We start from the raw sequence: 24,789 nt of genomic DNA on the forward strand, positions 1-24,789 counted from the left end.
AACAATACGATATCCCTTTTTTTCTGGTGAAGAAAAAAATGGAAGGCTTCGTCGGGGGGGAGGGGATACGGACGCCACGGGAGCGCTACTGCCTCTGTCGATTGGCCGTCCGTAGTACGCGTTCAACTCCCGTCAACAGCGCGCTTGCGCCTGCGCAGCCTACTAACAAATAGTTTTTAAAATCGCTAAGGTTTTGTAAAGTGGATTTCAGTGAACTCATAAGGACATGTGAACAGTGTAATACACCTACCTACAAAAATTGGTACTACATACTGCAGTGACTTTTAAAAAGTGATCATTACCTGTTTATGGTCTGTATAGTGCTTCTATTGTTGTACGCACTACCACTGATCTTCTCACCTGTCTCACCGCCTGCTGACTGTGACCACTGTGAAATGTGACAAAAAATTGCAAAGAGCGACTATAGTGATGGTGGTGTAAACTTTGCGGGTGACTACCTGACGTTTGAACGATCGATCGGACGACCAGTCAACTTGTGAGTTCTGTTTTTTATATGTAATTTAATACAACGGATGTGGATTAAATTGGGTAGGCAGGGTGCGCTTCTGCGCTACCTGTTTTGTGTGGTCATAAAACATGTGCATGATGAATGCGTGTGTAGATAATGTTTTCATAGCAGATGCTAACAATTCTGGGAACTAACGGTGTGTGGTTTGCTTCATTGTTCTCGTTTTAATACAGACATTTGCTTAACACTTCCTGCCACTGTGTTTAGCACTAATTAGCAGTTTCATTGTTTTGGAATGAACATGTTGCTTTTAGGGCTTAATAGAATAAGTACTTAATAAAGAGGTTTGTGGCATATAACTCCAACTTTCCATAAGTCAAACTATTCTTTTTCTTTATGCAGAACATTTATATATATAATTGTTAATTTGGGCATTGAAATTTTAGTTTTCACAATCATACAATTTTTTTATGACTGTGTTTGTTTGTTTGTTTCTTTATTGCACAGAAATTTTCACAGTTACAAGAAATATTTCATAGTTATAAAAGAAATAATGAATATTATTAGAATAGATAGTTATAAGATCTTAAAATACCTTGTCTAATGTAAGCTGTGTATTATATTTAACTCTCGACTTTGATCCACAGTTCATAGAATAGTATCTTATTAAAATTAGTTGCTCTATAATTCAAACATATCTTGCATTATTTCAATAATAATAAAATAGCAAATCTAATACGTTGATACACAACATGAACTCAAATATTATGAACTATATATTTGAACAAACTTGTATAGATTAATGTATACCTATCCTTAATGGAAGTCAGTAAAGGCGACAAAATTACAAGGTCATTTATATGTACATCTTATTTTAAAAAAAAACATCAACATTACTAGTAAAGCATTAGAGCCGCCAACAAACGATCAACGTAACCACACATTTTATGATAATGAAGTGTGTATAAAACTGGTAACATAACAGTAGAGACGGAGTACCTACCTACCTGATTGCAAAGTAAATAGTAGTTAATCTTTTCCATCACAGATAACCTAATCTAATCGAGGCTTTGAAGATGGTTATCAGATCTAGCGGCACCAAAAACGAATTCCTAGTAATATGTATTATAAACCTACCAATAAACTTAATTGCTTAAGGTTTATATACATAAAGCAGTAATTTGATATCAAGCAAGGCTATCTCATGCACTAGATCAAACTGCGATAGCATTTATTATTGTTTTTACTGTCATGCATGCCTCGATATCAGTGGAGAGACCAGGAATGTGGATTTAGTTAAGATGCTACTACTTATCTGATAAGCTGAAATGCACTACATAATAAAAACAATAAAATTGAGTATTACAGAGTTGAAAACCTTACAAAATTAGAATAGAAATGTGGTCGAGAGAATACATTGTTCAGATTAAAGACTTTATTCATAAAAAAAGAAAAAAGAAACAAAAATAATTTATAAACAAAACTTACAACTTCATACAAACTTACTTGTGAGAGTATCTTACAAATTTAACATCAATATCAGAAAATATCTTAATCACTGTACAACTTTACAATAGCAAACCTAACCAATTAGGTATTTTAGAATCTTATAACTGAATTTTCTAAATACAATGATTATGTAGGCATGAACATTATTTGAGGAAACTACATAAATCTAAATAAGGTTTCAGGAAATGCTAGTAAATCTTTTGCCGAATCTAGCCCCACACCAACGCACTTTTGTTTTTCAGTTCTTTGTTCTAAAATCGACATCGTCCTATTACAAAAAGTAACAACCTGGCATACTCATGCTATCTGACCAACTGTGGTAGTATACATATTGTGGTGTACAACAATATGAATGAAAAACAAATACAAGGAGAGCTTATACTGGATAAGCGGAAATGGCTGAGAAAGGTCAATAATAAAGGGTAACTTAAGAAGAATTCTTAACAAAAGGCAGGCAGTAATAGACAATTTGCTAAAATAAGCTTAAAAAGAATCCTCCTTACCGAAATATTACTGAGGATCTTACAAGGTGAGAATAAAACAGGGATTACTCGTAACGCCAGGAGGAAGAAGATGAACTGAATGTTAAACAGATTGTTGTTTCATTGATAAAAGGAAGGGTTTTTAAGTGATAAAATAAGTCGATAAGTCATACAAATGCAGTATGAAGAAATTCAGAGTCAACTTGTAAAATAAAGATGGCGTCTGGTTTATTCGTCAAAAAAAGTTTTGAGTCTTTGCGAAGTGTATAAATGGCTAACGCCAGACATTAGAGAAAATGTTTGAGTTGATTTCTATATTACTCTTAAAATTTAGACTTATATCAAAAATTTAAATTAACTGCTCACAAAATTTTACAACTTTATTTAAGTCATAGAGTCCACCATCTTCCAAGCCCGTTGGCATGAGTATTTGGCGACTTTCAAATGGCGACCGAGAACAAATATGGCATTATTTTTATATCACATAATGTGTGATATGAGTACTAGTAATGAGCCATCAAAACTAAAAACGAATTCAGATGATAAGTTTTAGTAACCGCTTTATCATAAAGAAACAAGATCTAATGATATTGGATCGCGCACTTTAAAATTTGGTGTTTGGACAAGACAAACAGTTTTATCCATTGAATTATAAAGATCAATATGACAATAAGCCTCTGCATAATATGAAGATCATAATGAAATATTCAGTGACAAGTAACATGTATACTAAAAATTATTACGATCTGTCATGAATCTCGATCCATAAATTTCAATACATTTGAAGCAAGCGTGAAATGTCCATCTAAAAGTCGTACTAAGTACGAAAATTTGCTTAAGATTTTAATTTTTCTTCTTCAGCGAATGGCTTGGTATAGGCTCCTTCAACCTTCTCCAATTTTCCCCGTGTTGGTCAGTGAGGTACGATTTATTTTTGCCCTCTATCTCTATCAGATTATTATATAGATTCTATTACTCTTTGTTTGGTATAAATATAATTTTTCTGATGGTAATATTTGTAAATGATAGATTACGTCTATATAGATGTTCTACGACGTCTATAAGACTGAGAGGCCATCTTCAGCTGTTTGGTTTAATGATAGAATTGAGATTATAGTAATAATTAGGCCTTAATATGGAAGTGGAAGGTTTGAGAAATGAAAAGTCTGTAAAGATATCGAAGAGGAGAAAGAGATAGTTACAATAACTTTATTTGCGATCTTATAACTTGGGATCAATTATGGCATGATCATATTTATAAGACTTTGTTGTTTAGTAAATTGATACTACACGTTTATTTATGGAACACTAACTATTATGATGACGACCTTTGATGTAAACCTTGCAACAATTTGAAGTAGAGCCCGTTACAAAGAAGTCAAACATTGAAATAATGTGAAGTAGAAGCATCGAACGATATCTACGTAGAATCTACTTATTTCTGTAATTATTATGTCCGCTAATTCACTCAGTTAAGAGAATAAATGTAATTTCTTTTTTTTTTTGTCCGTGGTAATATCAATTTAATTAGTTATGTGGTCCCCTTTAAAAAAATAAACATGTTAGATTTCAATTTACTTTACCCAGTAATTTTAGACGTAAGTTTTTTATTAGCTAGAAAGTGTTTCAGTTACGCCAGAGTAAACTTTTTCGTCAAGTAAGAGAAGGTGAAAACTTACATAGAGTTTCTCAAACTATTAACCAGAAAATTAGAATTGAGAAAACAATACCTATTAAACTTCTATCGTAGTTTCATTTAAAACGTTTAAAGTTTTATGTTATTGAAATAACCAGTACCTATTACATGCCAGAAAGCATTACTTACTGCAGAGTAACCATACATATTCATATAACTAAATTCTCGGACCAAAAAAGAGATAAAAGTAGTTTTACTGCTTTGGAGCAAGTAAGATGGTAGAAACTCGATCAGGCATTGCCTTAGAGCGAACGAGATACCAGATAGATAAACAGTAGTGCGAGTGAAAGAGATAAAAAATCAGAAAGCTTTTACGGTAGAGCGGGCAACGCTCAGTGAAATGTGGGTCCAGTCTACGCGCTTTATTTTTCGATCTCGCTTGAATAAATTGATTCTTTGATTAATCTTTTGTATTTTCTTTAACTTACTAAGTAATTTAGTTTAAGTTAATATGAGAAATGTAATATTTTTGTCACAATAAGTTTCGATAAAGAGTACCTACCCGAAACTAAAAAACGGTATGCAGAGAATGCGTGGTAAGTGGAAATATGTAGTAGCTGCCTACCCTCCGGGAAAGAGGCTTGATGTTATATACATATTATGTATATAGAATAGTATAATTTCCATTATGAGATATTAATTTCAAAGAAACACGATTGTATCAAAAATAATATTGCATTACAAAATATTTCCGTTTATTTATAACACTTACTATTTTAGTTAAATGTCAAACTGTAGCACTTTTTCATGATGCATCAAATCCACGCCACAAATAAAACTGATCAATAATAGCATAAAAAGTACATACCTAAGCAAATACTAACATAAGTAATTATTAGACATAAAAGTCACAGAAACCGGAAACTATGTAAACTGAACACTGTGAGGCAGTTAACCGACCGTCAGTTTTATTGTCCAGACGCAATATAAACTCCTTCAGATGGCTTCAGTCACAAACGTATCATAAATCTTGGAATAGCAATCTTTTCAGATAGCATTAGTGTTGCACAAACACACAATGACAACAAGATATCAGCAGATGTAATGTTTATGAACCAAAATATTTTAATGATGATCAATATTCTAATTAAAACTCGCATGTAAATTTTGATGTAAAAGCGTGGGCTACAATTAAGATCAACTGATCGATTCGATTATTTGAACAAGTACTAAATATAACTGAAGCCGCTACTTCATGAGAATTCGTTAATAATGATAATGAGCAATTGGAAACAATGTAGAGCTGCTTAATTAAGCATGTTTCTCGATCCATAAATCTAAATGTTCAACACCTTACTATAAGGGAAGGCACAACTCAAAGACCTCTAAATCGTCAAAAGAGAAAGCTTGTTACAGCCAATACCAATGCCTACCTACTTGTACTACTTTTTTCTTACAGCTTTGAATGTAACTTAATGTTTGCATAGCAATATTTTTAATTTTATTTTTAATTTAAATTTTTATTTTATTATCATTAGTCAGTAGTCTTGCGGTGAAGGTATTAAACCCAAAAGCGTGCTCGTTCCTAAGTCCATCGGTTCGAGTCCCACTGAGGCCATTAAGTCAACTAATATTTTTGAGTAACTTACATTAGTTTTGATGCTTTTACGGTGTGGAAAAATATCACTGTTGCAAAACCTGAACAGTACTTCACATGATGCCAGATTAAATAAGTCTAGAGGAAAACATAATTAGGACAACAAAGGTTTAATATTAAACATTGAAACAAAAACCATTGCGTTGTATTAATTAGTTTTTATTTTATTTACAGATGTATTTATGCCGTGATGTCAGACAACGGTGGCGCAGTTGTGACTAGGGCATCTTCACCTGGCCCTATTTCTGATACTCCTGTGACTGCACCCTTGAGATCTAGACATGATCAATTTCTGGCAAATTCCACAGAACGGAATCAACAAAGGCCATCTTCTAATGGACGAAATCCAAGTAACAATTTTGACACACAACCAATACCGTATCACCGCCAGATGAACTCTAGCTCCATATTAACAGCAACACATCGTGAATCCTCAGCTTTTGTTCCTGTTGTTCCCACACGATCTATACATCCAGTTATCTATCCTAACGAAATGCACCCTGCATTAATACAATCAGAAATAATTGAGCGAGAAAGAATGATGGAAAGAGAAAGGGCTGAACCTGCGAAAGGATCTCCCGATAGATCAACGGGCAGTTTTCCTAAAAGAAATTCTTTTGATTTAATGGCTATGATGGTGGAGAAACGTAAAGAAGTTGCTCTGCGTGAAGCTGCTGCAGCAATGTTGCTCCCTCACCATAGAACCTCATCAATGGACGGTATGATATCTGATGGATCATCGCAACCACCTATGTATGGACCTCCAGGCGCATTCCTTACTGCTCCTGGACCGTCACCGACAGCAGCTGGAAGTTTTACTTTCCCAGGGGCAGGATTGTTTCCACCTGGGGCAGGTCCACACCAAATGCATCCACATTTAGACCGACGACTACTAAGAGCGCCAGGAAGAGCTTCACGACCGAAAAAGCAATTTATATGCAAATTCTGTAATAGACAGTTCACAAAGTCCTACAATTTACTAATTCATGAACGGACTCATACTGATGAACGGCCATATTCCTGTGACATCTGTGGGAAAGCTTTCCGAAGACAGGATCATTTACGTGATCACAGGTACATTGATTTTTTATTTACACATTATTTATCGTTAGTTGCCTACTTGACTGGTTATGAAGAGTATGAGGCGGTCGCTTCCTTGTATTTATATTTTAATTTTCTGCAACGCTGCTTATAGTTCTAATTTATATTCACGTAACAGGCAGCCGGTCCGGTGTAACTCAAGTTGCAGATGTTAAGCCGACTGTGGCCGTATCCGCCCGGCTACTTGGAAACGGAATATTTATAAAGTCTCTTTTTATCGCAGTGCTAGCTTCTCAGAAATCAGAATCTTGATTAATAGTAAAAGGTGGTTGTACTTTTAAAAACAGAGCCGCTAGTTCTAGCGTACGTTTTAATGCTCTGGGACAATATCACGCATACCACACTGAGCAGAGTTGAGTTATTGGTAATAGTGCTTACTTCTGATTGAAGATAAGAACGAAATGATATACGCGTTAGATGTGGTTTATGACAGATAAAAACAACTTTTGAGATGTATTGTAAGTTTCAAGATAACAATGCTAAATTAAGATTAGTTATTCGTTTGTTTAAATTGTAAGTTATTGATATTTGAGGCAGTTCATTTCAAATGACGCATTTCAAATTATTATGATTGTACATTAGAATTCATTTATTTTCTTATACATAGTGGAGAAAAGTAATACCGATTTTTTATTACACTTAACGTTAATGTTATCCTATAAAATGAGAGGCATCTCACCAAATGGTCCATCTGCAGAGCGATTTAAAGATTTTTTATTAGTAGCAATAAAACAAGACAGAATCGATGTCATGTGATTGGAGAACTGAGCTACCCAATATATGCCATTTATACAAAAAGTTAATTTACATTTCAATATTTAAAAATAATACAATCAAATTCCTGTCATGGACTTAATAAACATACAATATGAATAGTTAGATAAAAGTATTTATCGCGCTATAAAAAGTAACAGTATGTATATGATTCTTTGTCTCATTATCAACAATAGGGCGTTTTATATCCATATGTCGTGATAATCAAAGTGCAGTTTAGCGTACGGTGAAGATTTATAATTTTATCCACACTTATGTTTGTTAAAAATTAAGATACTCCAAAAGCAGTCTTTTGGTAAGAATTTCGGAACACCCACATAAAAATCATTTCGGACTTTTGATTTGTGATGGATCTATCTAAGAATATTCGTCTCGCATTAAGTTGTGCGTTTTTTTAGAATGTAATTAGTTCAAATTCTGATGACTCATCTTATTCTATTGGAGCCGGCTTGGTAATAGAAGTTGGAGATTGGGCAGTTACGGTCACTAAGTTGAATATCATCGTCTGAATTCGATTACAAAGACCACGTGCATTGGATACTTCAAAAGATATTGACAATCGGGTTATACAGAATTTTAACATGTTTGAGATTGAACTAAAACCGAAAAATGCTATTTATTTATTATGTAGGTGTCACAACACAGTTTTTCAAATAAAAACAGTGTCTAGTATGAGTAAATGAAATAATTTAATAAAGAGCAAATTGACTTGATCCCTTGCTCTTTGAGGTGTGACCTCATCTTTTGATGCATCACTTTTTGTCGCATCCGTTATTATATGCGTACAATGTTATGATTGCCTTGATAATCAAAATGCACCTCTCAAGCCGAGCATAATAACGTAGTATTATACCCCATGCTATAATTAATAACCACGAGAAAAAAAGCAAGCGCCTTTGACCCACCAAGGACAAGCAATGTAATTTTTAAATTCTCCGAAATTTCAATTTTTGCCAACACTTATATGAACTTAAATGTTATTGATATTTACAAGAATATTTAAAACAGCTTCTCGGTTTATGCAAATATAAATAACTTTAATGGTTTTCGCTTATCTGAGATCGATCGGAGAAATAGCGGCATGAAGCGTGATCAGAATTTTCAAACTTTAATAATTTTTGAGACCGCCTGGTCAAATAATGAGAAAATCTTTCTTTGATGCTATAAGCAATATCAAAAATTACTTGAATAAAATAAAGTTATGGTTTTCTTTATACGTTTATTTTGGCGATGCTAACGAAATATTGTAAGACAAGGTAGGGGTATTTCACATGAAACGAACTATCGTAACTATTAATATCGTATTCATAATAAAATAGGTAATAGAAAACATCGATCCAACGATACGAGCGGATGCTTATTTTTATTATAGGTAGATATTTCCAATCAACCGAGCCCACAGACTGACCATTAATAAAAGCCAGTCGATGCCCGCTTCCCATCAGAAATGAGATGTGAGCTAACACAAGCATATGAACAACAACATTCACACCATAAACCTGTACCGCAAGTTACTACACACAAAGTACGGCGTAGATATATTTTTATATAGGTAAATAGCTACATGTGTTAACGTGTACACTACAATCATTAATTTTCTGCTGCAAACTCGGCAATTTCTTATAAAAACTCGTTCTTAAGATATTTCATGTGAAACAGGCATTAATAACACGCCTCTCTCTAGCAGTCCTTTTAAATTGTAACACCTTTATCAATGTCGCAATGCACTTACTTGCCGTGATCTTTTTAACTTCGATATCATTTTGTAAGTGAAATTTGTGTTTGATCGTACTCTGTAGTTTTGTTTTTGCATTGGAAGTTTTATCTTAAGGCTCATATGCAATTATGATTGGTCCGAGACCACATATAATGGGACCGGCAAACCTCCACTCGTTCCGATCGCTTAAGGGGTTACAGCAAGAAGGAATATCAAATTAATACTGAATCCATAATAAATCAAAGTGGGCAGGTGGACTTGGTCGCAGAACAAGCCTTTCGCCTACGGACACGAACAACTTAAGAAATTATCATATTCAAACCAATTGGATCACAACTGAGGATATCTCGTGAAACATTTCCGAAAAATGCTCAATTTAGTAGGAATTTGTATTTGGTATTTGTAACCAAAAAAAATTCTTTCGATTTCACACCGTGTATAATCAGTCACGCAAACTTTATTAGACTCCAGATCGGTATAAAATATAATTAAATAAAGTAATACATAGTTAAAAACTTCAATGAATCAAAATATTAATTTAACTTTATAATGTAAACTTTTTTTGTAATACCTACTACACATATTATTTGAAGCATTTAAGATTAAAATATCCTTATTGTATTTTTTATGCCAAATCGAATCCGTTTGTTAGGAAACAACTAAAATTGATTGGTCTAATAGTTATGCCGGTTTCTTCCACATACGAACCACTATTAGAAATAATCGTGACCGAGGTTGTAGAATAATTAGCCAGAAATGCCGTACGAGTCCGTTCGTCGATTTCACAGTTTCTTATTGCCTTTTGAAAGTTCTCTTTGACCGCTCAAAGTCTTGCGCAATTTTTTCTCGCGTTCATTCTGATACAGTAAGGACGCCTTTATTTACATCCTGTGCACCTGCGGCCCTGAATACCTCTTATTTATTAAGAAATGAAGCATTTTCGTATAAGTTTCTTGCAGAATATATTTTGAATCTTAGATATTTATACTCGTCTTGTTTTGAACCATCTTAGAAATATCAGCTACGAGTTGCCTTTAAATACTTTTATCTTATCCTTCGTCTCATCATCGTCAATTTCGTAAATATGTACTTTATATTCGCATTCTAAAATTCTATCAGACATCAAATCTTGAATATTTTTCGGATGCCAATTATTGTCCAATCCATACAGACGGTGAAGGGTATTATAAAAATTATCTCAAATCGCTTGCGTGTGAAGTTTTAGAACTCTTTTTTGTCCCAGCAAGAAACCAATTAAGCAGCGTATTCGCGTGATTCGGTTTCTTCGATAACCCTTTGCAAAAGAACAGTTGGAATTCATCAATATTAGCATTAAATTGTTTTATCATTTTGGTGTTAATTTACAATCTTAGAATACTTATCTTTTATAACTTAGAAATGATATTTTTTCTTATGTTTTATCATTTTAGTATGTATGTTTTGAATTTTTTGCCTCAATAAAGATGAATGTAAATGACACCTTTATACCCTACCATATACATAGTTGGCAGTTTTCTTAACTATCTACAAGATATTATTTCTGTGGCCTAAATTATTTTAAAAGCCTACTTAATTTGTCTGCTTAATCCTTCTATACTATAGCATCTCGGCAGGCGGAAATTCTGTTTTCTATTCTGTTTTTTACGTAGTATAAATCTTTGAAAATTGTATATATCTCTCCATTATACCGTGTTTCATTAAAAATAGCAGTACCTTAAGTATATATTTACATTATTAAAGGTGATTTTCAATTAACATTCCTTTGATACAATCAATTCCATTAATCATACTGAGGCTATCGCAAAAACTGAAAGTAATACTCGCAATCTGAGTGCCTGTCTCTTGGATGTTGGAATGTTTATAGCAAGACTTGCTTCAGTAAATGTCTAGTGATCTTATTTCTTTGCACCTTAAGTTTGAATTTGTAATAAAGTACAATTATTCAATAATAATAATAAGTATTTACAAATAATCATACAATTCATTAATTCAATTAAAAGATATAAATAATATTATTAATTACATATTTTTTCGACTAGCTTCAATATAAAAATTGTCATAAGTGAAAAAAAAGTGTAGATTTTTATATAAAGGTATATTATTTAAAAAGAATATTCATATTTTGTATTTTATACATCAAAATCGATACGATTAAATAGGTATACCTGCAATAAAAAAGAACTAATTTAATTATATCACTTTAATCCGTAAAGGAATGCTTAATCCGGTTGAACGTTTGACATTTTAAAACCTACCTCATTTTTCATCGTTTAAAAAATACAGATTATGTTCATAAAGTTATAATTTGTTATCTCTAAAATATTCATGAAAACTTCTTTGAACACTTTAAGCATGCCGCTGGAGCTTAAACAATGGGAAATTAAATATTAAATTGAATATATTGAAGACGGAAAGATACTTTCATTCAATATGACCTTTATTCAATGGTGACAAAGTCCAAAATAATAGAAATCTTTTAAGTTGATACTAAAGGCGTGGGTTGACAAGATGTATGCTTATCGTCGATTTAGCATTTCTTTGCTACTTATTCCAGTTCTCAAAGGCCATTATAGCTTGTAGTAGCTCTATGTAATTCTAGGTTTTTGGCTACCTCCTATTATCTGAACTACTTTGTTTAGATGTTTGCTTATTTCTAAAGACAGGATCAAATATTGACTACGTTTTCAAGTCTTCGTTTCTATTGTACTTTATTCATCTTTTAAATTGAAGTGAGGCACTCAAACTCGCTTGCTCAAGAGAGCTTCGCCTAAAATATTTCCAAGTGTTGTCGAGGAGTCTCCGTGTAAACAGCGACCGGTTGGCTGTCCAAACAAACGCATCGGACCACTATGGCCTCTAAAATTCAAGCCCACACCGCTAGCCAAGAATATTGTATTTACACTACGTCCTCTGACGTTTGTATGTGAATATTGTAATCTCGATACTGGACGTAACGTTAAACTTAAAAATTCAATCCTTTGACCCGTGACTGCGTAGAATTTGTCAACCGAAACACAATCGGCCTTTCGAGTGACTAAAACAAGTTTCAAAAGTATTCCACCTTAGATACCATTGTTATTTATGAACTTATGGAAGAAAGGTATCCCAGTCGTTTTCTGTATGGCCATTAATCATACGACGACGTCTACCTCAGATAAAATCCGTGGTCACACAGCCAAAATATGTTTTTATTATACGTTACAAAAGCTATGGAACAAAGCAGATAAACTTATATTTTTAAATTAACTTTTTGTTTCAAATTTGCTTCGTGTATGACTATTATGATATGAAAATTATGCAAGTACACATAAGTCGCCTAAATGTATTATTTTACTTTTAACATTTTATCATTCGTATTACAATGGATTACGGGTCAAATTTAAAAAACATAATCAACTATTGAATATTTTGAAAAAGATCGTGATAAGTCCTGCAGAAGTATTATGGAATCGTATGTGAGAGAGGTAGATAACATTAAAAATGTAAAAGTGACTGTATTCGATCTTATCTGTAGAGAAGTGGATAGCTATCCACGGGGTTTGATTCCATGCTGGTTTGTTGGGTCCAACCGGTTGTCCTTGGTGGATTGAACCCTTGGTTGGCGCAGCCATGACTTTCCCGCATGCAGCGTTATTTTATGGCAAACATAAAACTCTAAAGTAATAACTTTCTAGATGATTCTGCTACTAGAATTAAACATACTTAAAATCACGTCTCTATCTTGCGAAGTAGACAGAGCTAACAGTCTTGAAAAGACTGATTGGCCACGATCAGATGTTTGGATTAATGATGGAGTTATAACTGAAGCAAAATGAGTTATCCCAAACAATACACTACAGAGAGCACAAATCTACAAAAAAGATTCACAGAAATCTCTAAATCTTCGTAATCCTTATAACAAAATGTCTTCTCGCTTGATTTCACTCGAAAGAGTCAGCTTAAGGTATCAGGTATTTTTGAAAAGGAAATAATAACATTATTTATTGCCACAACCTGAGCTGAGAAGCGACCATCTTTAATCTGCTCTAAGCACGTATGGGCCGATTTTATAGGAGATTAAAAACGCTGATCGACTTTTGAAAAGTTTTCGGAGAGCAATAAACATTTATAAGTCGGCGTCGATCCGAAACTAGATTCTAAATTAATGTGAACGATAACTATTCCTCTGTCCGTAATGACGAATATTTTTTTATTATTCGTCTTTTCTATACTTTTTTAATTTATGTAATTAATAATAGAACGACTAATTTTTTATTTTACGATTTTGTGTTGTGAAAATAGTGATAGTGCTGTGTAAAAAAATACAGGCGTACTATTTAGTCATCTTTTTTGGTTATCTTAGATCTCGTACTAATATACTAAAATCAGAGAAAGATAAAGCATTATAACAGGAAGTAAAGATACCTAAGTTTAAAGAATTCGTATGTATAATATACAACGATTATAATTTCAGAAGACATTTTAGTGAATCAAGACAATATCTTGATAGTCACAAGTAATTCGGAGGTATTACGATATTTTGACAATAATATACACATATTAATAACTCCACGCTTTACTCTGATTAAAATTGCTCTTATGCAATGTTTACAGAAACAAAATCCTGTTTCGTTGGTGATAAACTTGATCAAGTAACCGTACATTTAAACATCCTACCAGGCAATCCAATTTTTATATACAAATTTTCCCACATGAAAGACTTAAATGAAACGCAGATTACAGACGATTACGCCCAATTACAAGATCACTAAAAATGGATTTATGATCAAACCGAAATTAACACCCATTGCAGCTCATAAATCAAAAAGAACAGAACAAATTTGTAGCAAGGATTCTTCGTTTAATTGGATTTGTGCGTACAGTGAATCTATCAATATAAATATAACATTGATTAATGGTATCATAGGACTCAGTATAATTGCTAAGCGAGAGCATCATGAATCAACAGCTTGAGTTATACATCTGATAATTGGAACTAGTTTGAGCGAGTTGGATTATTTTCTTACCTGTGCTCGCCGCAGCTCTAAGTTGTATAACTCGAGATGATGTAGAAGATTGTGATTGAAGCAGTCAATATTAAAATCAAATCATAAATTCAAATACATAATATTTTCGTTGCTTCCTTTCCATTCCAGCTTCCTTAACATAGCGCACGTCTTTATTATTTTTTTTAGAATAACTGGCTCAAGTTTTCTTTGTAAAAACTATGAGCCTCTTTAAATATCTGGTTTATGATTCAAATACATTATAATATCTAATAATGATTAAGAAACTGTACTGTTATATACGAGTATTGTTTACATATTTTCTTGATGTTATTTTTCTTATAAATTTTGTTTCGTATAAAAGAACAAAGAGAATTATAGAATTACATTACAGAATTTTAACGTGTGTAATAATATATTAATAGCAGTCACAATTTTTACAAGTTACTTTCTCATCTATATTAGTTACATCTACATTTTCTATCATGCACTGCCACTGTCTCTGTTATCTGTCATAATATTTTAATCTTATCTTAGTTGTGCACGAGCCGAGATACAGTTATTAAATAAAAAAATGTTACGTATCTTACGACTGCAGATAGTAATTATACCTGTAGATTGAGTATGGTCGAACTATATTTACAACAAAGGGTAATTTTTATTCATTTTTCAGTACTGTGCTTTAGACCGTTAGTGGTACAAATTTCTTCCACAATACGAATAGCTATATTTGCCTTCAAAGCCTTGTAAATATAGAACATTTATGTATATTAGCGGTTTTAACTTCAGGAACACAATCAGCAAGCAGGGTTTAATCAGGTTCCGTAAACCAATAAGGGAATGAAATGAAAAACGTATTAGAGCTAACCAAGCATGATCATTATCTTGATACTTTAGACTCGCATGTTGTATCAAATATCGTAACATTTTTTATTAAATCCACGTGGCGCCAATTTTTTAGTGGTGGTTCATTAAACGAGGCCGGGTTTCATTATATTTGCAGTTTCGATGGGATTGTCTTATTAATAAAATTATGAAAACTATTTCATAATTTTATTTATTTATTAACTTTTTAAGATAATAAGGTTTGTTAGGTACTAAAAAAAATTACAATGTATCAGACAAACGACTTCTTTTTACATGAATTATTTTGTAGGTAGCTCAATTACTAAACCAGTCCAAAAGTTTTGAAAATACAAATGTCTCTGTCTCACGAGGCTAAGATAGTTAACAAATACAGATAATAAAAATAAATTGTTTTAAAAGTACAATTCAAGACACCTGACTACACTGGTTCGAGACAAGTACGAAGCACAATAATGTTTGAGTCAGTCAGAGGTGAAATTGAGTGTGAAGCGGCAGCGGCCAGCCGTCGCTCCCATTACGTCGCTTGGGCTCTATACGCCGCAAACCGGCTGAGGATGCTATGTGCTAAGGCGGGAGCAGAAGCGAGAATGTAGTTTTTATTTATTTTATTTAACTTAAAAAAAAAAAAGTTTTGATATCCAGTAAATATACTCGATATGGACGGACATAATATTGACACCATTCAAATTGGAATAATATAACATTTTTCTTATTGACACCTGGTTCTTATAAACTCGAACAAGTTTTTAAGAAAAATAAATCTCAATTTTATTATGTCAAGTACTAATTAGAAAAAATAAAACACTTATAAGTATTTTTAAGAGAAAGTTGCTAGCTTCTATAACTTGCGACCCAAGCACTGGTCCAATCCAATGCCGGATACTTCGGAGCCAACCTCTTCGCTTCGCTCCATTAGTGTTTTCCATTTATTTTTTGTCCACTAACCTGTCCGACTTTTGGGGATTTGACTTTTTATAACGACCGCGCGACGAATACAAAATTTCTTTCTTTGGTATTCAACAGAAAATAAATGATGTTGCGTGGAACTATTCCTTAGCTTGAACTGTATTATTTTTCGATTGAGTTTTTATACTCATAGTAAAAGAGGGTAAATAGATCTGGCAAATTCACTTATTGAATTTTAATTTGTACTGTCTAAATAATGTTTACCACAAACTTTATTAAAAAGTTTTTAATTTTAAATAAGTTTAAATAAGTCACAATGTATTTAATTATTACCTCACAAGATGTTTATTTGGGTAAGGAAGTCTCGCATAGATAGCTTCGTATACGTTAATGAATCATTGTTAAGAAATTGAAAGAAAAACGCCTACACAGAATCTATTTAATGCAAAGCTGGTAATGACGTATGAGTTTTTTACACAATAGGATTCTGTTCATAATTTTTTGTAAGTTTTTGACGTAAATGTATCATGATCCATCCTGAGTGGTCTTTACAATTACAGATTATCTATTACAATTTGATCAAATAATCTTGAATGTTCAATTAAGAAATAATAATGAATTAAATTTTGTCTACTCGTGTGACAGCAATATTAGTTACAACAGATCCAAAAAGAAACATCAAATTAAACACCATTAGAGTGTCTCAAAAAAGACTTCATATATTGACATCTCATTTTGTTAAGCGAATTGCAAAAAGCAGTGCCTAATGCGTATGCTAATGTAAGTCAAGTCGTTACGAAAATGTCCATGTGAACGCTCCTAATTTGCATTATGTCATATAAGACAAGCATACTTTTAGCTACTGCCAATGCGGCAATAATATGTTTTAAAATATTATTGTCTCCAGTTTTGTGCTAATAAAATTCTTATTTACAATAAGTTCTTGGAGGTATATTTTTCTGTTAAAATTCTTTATAATATAAGTAATTCACCATTTTTATTTTCTTTCAAAATTATTTAATTTTAAACCAGTATCACTCATAACCGTTGCACTTGCAAATTTTAATGTATGTGGAACAATAAACGCAGGTTTTTAAAGAGCTTCTGGGTCAAGACGAGAATCGCTCTGAACCTAAGCCTTTCAGATGCTAATTAGTTAAAAGTCAAGAAAGGCGTCGGTCGTTCTTCCTACTGAAGATATAAGTAGCATAACAATAAATCGACTTAAAGGAAACCAGCTTAGTTGGTTGTAAGAAGATAAAATATTGCGTGGGCACGACAAGTCAACTCAAATGCAGTTGCTTAAGTACGCCTTTTATGTACCCTAATACGAAGACTTCCTCTGAACTCTGCGTGAGGTATCACTAAAAAGTTATTTGAATGTTTACCTCTTTTACTAAATGATACAGTATTGGCTTTGTTTTTCTCATATTAATTTAATTCATGAATTTAAATACATACTAAATTATTATTGACATCTTTGTCCATTTTTAGCGTAAGATCCTCCGTTCCAATTTACATAAACAACCAAGCTTTTAGTTTCAATGTAGATTTTAATACTTCAAAGTCAATAGAAAACGGAGAATCGCCGATAAAATTACATATATTCTGATGCATCTCGCCTGAAATTGAATGATTTTGAATAACAAAATCTGCTACTTCATTATACAAATTGCAGGATTATGTTAATAGAGGCTATTTGTATGCGGTTTTGATTTACTTATGTGGCAGTGCTGGGTGTAACAGTTTCTTGGACTAAATTTATGTATCATATCGCGCTACCGTTCTGTTTTTGTGTGGGTTTTGCAACAAGTAATTAATGTTTCTTACTCATTACCATATTACTTATCATAAATTCGGCGTCTTTGTCTTAACATTATTTATGTTGAGGATTACTTAATTTAATTAGTATGAAGTCATCATTTAGGATATCAAGTTCAGTGTACTGTTTTATTGTTCGTTTCATGAGCGAAAAGTAAAAAAGTATTACCGTTTCATACAACGTTGTTCTTGTCATAATTTTTTTAATCATTACATTTATTAGAAGTTTAGTATTAGTAACTAACGAACCTAGTAGTTGATCTAGGCGATAGTGGCTTAGATATGACGGGCTGGTCTGGGAGGGGGAGGAAAGGCGCGGAGGGGGGATCGGGCACTGACCCTCGCCGCGCATTCCACCGCGCACAACCAATGGACCTGCTCTCTTTACTTTTAAGTAGAAAATGTACAAAACCGATTAAAGATATTGAGAAAGATAAAACTTCGTGCAATCAACATCGAATTACTTTCGTCGATTATAGTATTAAGCTTTTGCGATTGGTTTCTTAAATTTGAGATTTTCAATAGCGACAAACATTTAACAACCATAAAGGAAACTAAGAACTAAGTCGTAGAAGTAAAAAATATTAGCATTTTTTATATATATTTTAGTTGGACTATCTTCCAAATAGCTCATTCTTAATGCTTGTCGAAATTTGTTAAAAATATTTATATGACTTTCATAACTGATGATTGTACAGGAAGATATAAGTAGTTACTTTCCAATTCACATAAAATATTTGGCAGAGTCTTATTTTCTATAGATAATATAATGTACTCATTAGTATTACTTACTTTTATTATAAAACCATAGTAAATCTGCTTCATTGTTGCTTATCATCAAAAATTAATCAATCTCCAATTGAAAGTCTATCAAACATAAATAAATAAAATCTGTCATTTTTTTATATAAGTTTGATAGATTAATTCGTGAAAGACCTTAGGTGGAATTTATAAAATATAATTTTCAAAGATAGTTTAAATTTAGTATAATTTATCAAATTATTAAAATAACCGATGTATTTTTGAATGAACCTGAATTTTGTAACAAATGCACTCTTGAATTGAAAATATCAAAGAAAGGAGGATATATCTCTGTGCCAGCAGTATGATGTAACAAAATAAAAGCAGATAAAAAATTATTAAAAAAATCCAGTGAAATTCACTGTCTAACAAGCCATGCTGATATATTTTTGACATCATATTCAAAATCTTGTCACAACGCTGAGTACCGTTTGCAAAACGAGGACGATTTAAAAACCTGTTTCTGCGAATATCGCCGCTTCAATGAACTCTGTTTTATACTCGCTCAAGTGTTTGAGCTTCTTTTTTTTTCATTAACTTTAATATTATTACGTTTATCGATTCAGATTATGGCTTTTTTACATTTGATATCATGAGTCATTTCCTTATTTCCACCAGTGGCGCCATCTGTAAGTAACTTTGGTGTTCAAAACACATTACCGGTCTGGCTGTAATGGATTTTTTTAATGTAAGGCATTAGCACCGGACCTCGGTCCTCTCTGGTAATTTTGAGCTGGCTTTTTTTCGTCTTCGCTCTGGCCGTGATGGGTTTCTGAGCGACTGTCCATTGCGATCCTTATCTCAAAGTATAATAAGAAGAGACAGACGTTACTTATATTTTATTTAACGTCAGAATTGATCGAACTGGTGCGATAAGGCAGTTGGGAGGCCAAGATTTGTTTATGTCATTAATTACGTGTATACTTTACGATTATTATCTCTATGGAAAATGTCTCCAATGTTCATTTGTTTTGAGTTTAGTACTTATTTAAAAGTTCAAATTAACTTAGTTGTTTGATTGAGTGAGACTCTAGTTTTATAGTTCCGGCCGGTGCAAGGTCTAAGCGGTTTCAAAGTGGTAATTGGCTTGTTAATTTGGATGCGGCGGCGACGTCTTTGATCTGAAGCTGTCTCACAACTGTTTCCGAACAGTTTATTGCATTTTATATAAATCTCAATTCAATATGTAGATATTGAGAAGACGAGTTATGTGAAACATAACAGTGTTAATAATTCATTTTATAAAGATAAATTTGAGGTCAAGGTATAATATCGTTATCTAAAAAAGTTAGTTAAAATAATATTTACGAGAAAATATTAGTTGCAATGTTTTTTTTTTATTATCTGCTTATTGTATTCATCAAATCAATTAATCCTCAACATATGATCAACATCCAAATGTCCAAAAATTTTCAGCAATATGCCTCGTAAACGTCAGGTAAGCAATAAAATTTTAGTAAATAAGGTAACACAACTAAATAAATATTGTGCCTTTAATAATAATACACGGGATTAAAGTCAAATTGAGATTTCCACAGAACCGTGTTCCCAGAAATTGCGTTCTTAGCAAAGTAATTCCAAACGCTATTGACATCACTGGTTTAGTAAAACGCGCTACGTGAGCTGACAGGCCGATGTGTACTTTGTATGAAACCGGTTGGTTGTCAGTCAAAGTGTCTTGAGAGGCAAACTGTTAACCTGCTAGTAGATCCATTCATGGATGAGAATTGTAAGCTTACTTTCCCTTCAGAAAAGCCGATTTTAGACAATATTCACAATAAAACAGGGTAAATTCAGATTCATACAATTTTGAACGTGGGTTGAATAATGCATTTTGAGTAATTTAAACAAAATTCCATGATTATATCAAAAGATAAATTGTTTATGCTAAAATTGTATGAACATTAATCCTTTATCTAATTTAGTAAAATAGCGTTTATAGAGAAAATAAACCATTGAAACACTTCAGTAAACGAATTATTACTTCTAATCTACCTATATACGAGCCTACGTATTTTTCCAATGACTTACGTGAGAATCAAATATACCGTTAATGAAATCCAAAACTTCATGATATATTAGGTTTTTACCCTTATCCTCTAACGTAATTGGACCATTACAATTTTCTTTACTTTTTATGAAGTAATGATATATTATTTACGTGGCGCATTCTCCGCATGACAACCGAAGGAATCTCGAGTCATCATCATTAAATGAGTTCCAGCGAAGGCGGCTGGGTTTCAATTAGATTTTTTTGTCGTGGTTTGGGCGCTCATGATAAGTTCTCAAATTGTTTGCATGCAGGACATAATCATACTCGTAGGTAAAACTAAAATAGTGACAAAAACCGAGGTTAATAGTTAATAAAATTTTCAAAGTGCTTTATTTATATTACCCACTTTAATTTTAAAATTTAAATCTTGTCAGTTTAACTGATTGATGATTTTTATCAGTAAGGTTCGTTTATGTTGGAAAAAGTTTTTAAGCGGAGTCCAAACATACATACATTATCAAACAAGTTAATGATGACAATATAAATATTGTGATATCAATTCCTAAAATAATTCATGTTTAATATGAAAAGTAAATATCAATAAGGTGATTAGTTACACATTTAATAGCAAACAAGTAACCATAACTTCGTGATGTTATAAACTCTTGTAATTTTTGTTCATACTTGTAATACTTATTCGTGATGCATTGAATTTTGCTGCACATAGATTTTTTGTTCAATATTTTCAAATGTTTAAGATTACATTTTTGTAATTTGTTTGATAAATATTGTTATTGGTATTTTAGTGTAAATATAAAAATATGTCTCAGTTGTAAAATTTACTATACTTAATAACATAAATAAAGTTAAGTAGCCTTAACCCAGCCAGCCACAAACACGATTTTATAAAATGAAGGAGTGACAACCTGTTACTTTCTCAAAATATTTGTGCCTAAGGTGTATTTGTAACTTAATATAGCCGCTGTTAATATTATTAATCGCAGTGATTGGCCACAAAATGCTTTTAACGTAATTCGATTCGGCCAAACTGGAACTCTTGTGAGACGGAACCAATATAAGTTGACCTTCCTCTCTCTTCTTTCTTGTATATCTGGGAGCAGATGTAAGGGGATTTTAAGAGTTAGCAAGGGTCAGCGAGAAATGGTTAACATCTACTCTTGCGCACGCTTCGTCGTTGGTCTTGCCTTGAGACTGAAGGCTCGGGTTACTCGTATCACGTTCAAGGTGTCGGTACTATTTAATAATGGAAGTTTTACTAGATAATTTAACTTTAATTAAATTTATACAATTACGATTGTAGGAATATTTTTAAAACATTATAATTCAATTATAATATATTATCTTGTGTAAATTTTATCAAGAAATATCATTTTTTAAATATAAAAGAATTCTTGTTTGCATTCTTAGCTGCCGCTTCGAAGTTTGGAGATAAAAGCGAAAAAAATTTTGCCAACGATTTAATTCTTTTAAAAGTTAATTAATAATTCTAATTAACTATCAATAAAGTCTGCACTAAATCGTATAACGAATCATTGAGCTTATGTGATGCCAGACTCTATAAAGTAGTAAATTTATTTTTAACAAATAAACTTAATTTTACTTTTTCTGTTACAGGTACATCCACTCTAAGGAAAAGCCGTTCAAATGTACAGAATGCGGTAAAGGATTCTGCCAATCCAGGACGTTGGCTGTTCACAAAATTCTTCACATGGAAGAGTCGCCTCACAAATGTCCAGTTTGCAGTCGTAGTTTCAATCAGAGATCTAATCTCAAAACTCATTTACTAACACATACAGATCACAAACCATACGAGTGTAATTCGTGTGGAAAGGTATTCAGAAGAAACTGCGATTTAAGACGCCATGCACTGACCCACGCGGTAGGAGATCTACCTCCAGGTACTGATGTTTTAGATGTAGGAGAAGAAGATATTGGAAGACCCGGTTCGCCTATCGAACCAGGATTTGATGATGAAGACGCTGAATTATCTTCACCAGAGCATTCACCTGTAAGGCGTGCTCGATCATCTTCGATTGAAAGTCTTGGACGAGAACAGAGTGAAGAAAGAGCACGACGAGCTTCTCCTTCTGCCGTTGAGCGAACACACTGCCATCACAATGAACCAAGAGATAGAGCCAGTCCCTATACAATGCGTCCACAATACCCAGAAAAAGGTCGTGGTCACTCTTCTGATATGTATGAAAAAAGACGCTTTACATCTGACGAAATAATAAAGAAAGAGATGGGTTATGCAGACATATCTGAAGCACCAATAAGACATCCACAATTGCAGATACGCAGAGATCTTCACCAAATTCTTCCTCCGGATTCAATTAAAATGGGACAAATGTCAAGCCCGCCTATTGATCCTGGAACATCGGGAATGTACTTATCTTCATACAGAAAGAGAAGTCACCCACCAGATATCTCGGATAACATAAGAACGTGTCCACCGGCATATAGAAGTCGGTCACCAGAACCTACTAACTTATCGATGCCTCGACAATCTATTGGAAGCGGGGAGGTAGTAGTTGGAATGCCACCAACCATGATGGGAATGGCGACTTATCATAAATTCGGAATACCAATGCCACCACCTCATACACAAATTACTTATAGTCCCGTATCGCACACTGTTTTGGGGCCACAGCAAACTGTTGCTCAAGATTTGATAGTTAAACATGCGCCTCCTAAAGATACGATCACAAGTTCTTCCACAAATGTTACGATTTCAAACGACGGATTGCAAACCGTCTCAAAATATTCTGTAGAAGCTAACTCAGATGCTATTGTAAATGGCATTAAAAATATAGTGGGAATACAGCTTAATGCAAATGCGAAGCCAGGTGCAAGTCAGTCCAGTGGACCTAAAAAAGGTTTCAGTATAGAAGATATTATGAGGCGTTAATATAAAGTGAACTGTTAATTTATGTATGAAGTGAAAATATTGATTTGTTTGCTAGTTTTTATACGCAATTTACCTATATGTGTTTAGACATAAACTTTTTGTCTCAAGTATTATTAGTTGAAGTTCGTAAAATAATATTGTAAAATGGTAGAGGTATGTTTGTACGTAGTTGCAATGTGGATTTGGTTTTCGTAAAGATCTCATATGGTTTGTTTGTGCAGTGTTTTTTTACCTCCAAATTTTAAAAGTTAGTTATCAAAATTTAAGACAATAGTTTTAAACAATTTTTTATTTCCTATATTATTATATAATGTTCCATGTTAGAATAAAACAATATGCAAATATTGGCATTCTAAAGTGCTATTTTTGGTTTTAATTGTATTTACTTATTAAGATTAAGATAAACGTATAATTTAAGCAATGTTAAAAAGTGACTGGACTTAGACAATAGGAACAACTGTTATTTATTGTTTAACTGTCTATTATTATATATAAATTATAAGCAGAATAAGTAGATTTAAATTAGTATTAACGTGTGTATTTATAGTAATGGGGCTGTATATAAATGATAATTTTTAATTTAATATAACTTTTTTTGGACTAATGTCGCAGATTCAGATATTTCATTATGAAGCATAATGTAATAGTTATTTTTATAAAATACAAAACAAGAGTTTGCAATAAAATGTTGAGCAGTAAATTTCAAAATAACTTTGGCTATCCACATAATATATGACATTTTAATTGTTATAGATGTTTGTTGCACAGGTGTTATTTAAAAACAAATTGTAATGTATTTTTGTAACAATTATTTGGTATTTTTTTCACAATAAAATGAAATTGTAGACTTATCTTGTTTTACTCTACATAGATAGGTACCCTTCTGTAAAAGTAACAAAACGCCTAAGACGTCATTATTCCTTACGGGGTAGACAGAGCCAGCAGTCTTAAAAAAGACATTCGGTTAATGGCTTAGTAATGTATGTAAAATATGAAGACAGAATAAGTGTGATGACAGATGAATAACTAGACTTATAGCAACAATGTTGACATTAAAAATAAAAACATATTTTTTTAGTACAGTCATTATTTTGGACATAGAATTCTATCAAATGTTTACCAGACAGACATTGGTATATCAT

General features: G+C 32.6%; 1 protein-coding gene across 1 annotated transcript; it reads left to right on the forward strand.

Annotated features, from left to right (window-relative positions):
• The first annotated feature begins 114 nt into the window (after nt 1-114).
• LOC106143414 (protein bowel) lies at nt 115-24,462 on the forward strand. Its single transcript, XM_013345492.2, has 3 exons — nt 115-496; nt 5,928-6,827; nt 22,354-24,462. The coding sequence occupies exons 2-3, from the start codon at nt 5,944-5,946 to the stop codon at nt 23,645-23,647; spliced, it is 2,178 nt and encodes a 725-aa protein (XP_013200946.2). The 5' UTR covers nt 115-496; nt 5,928-5,943; the 3' UTR covers nt 23,648-24,462.
• The last annotated feature ends 327 nt before the right edge of the window (nt 24,463-24,789 follow it).

The sequence above is a fragment of the Amyelois transitella genome, chromosome 17, assembly GCF_032362555.1.
Source record: "Amyelois transitella isolate CPQ chromosome 17, ilAmyTran1.1, whole genome shotgun sequence".
NCBI classification, from domain to species: domain Eukaryota; kingdom Metazoa; phylum Arthropoda; class Insecta; order Lepidoptera; family Pyralidae; genus Amyelois; species Amyelois transitella.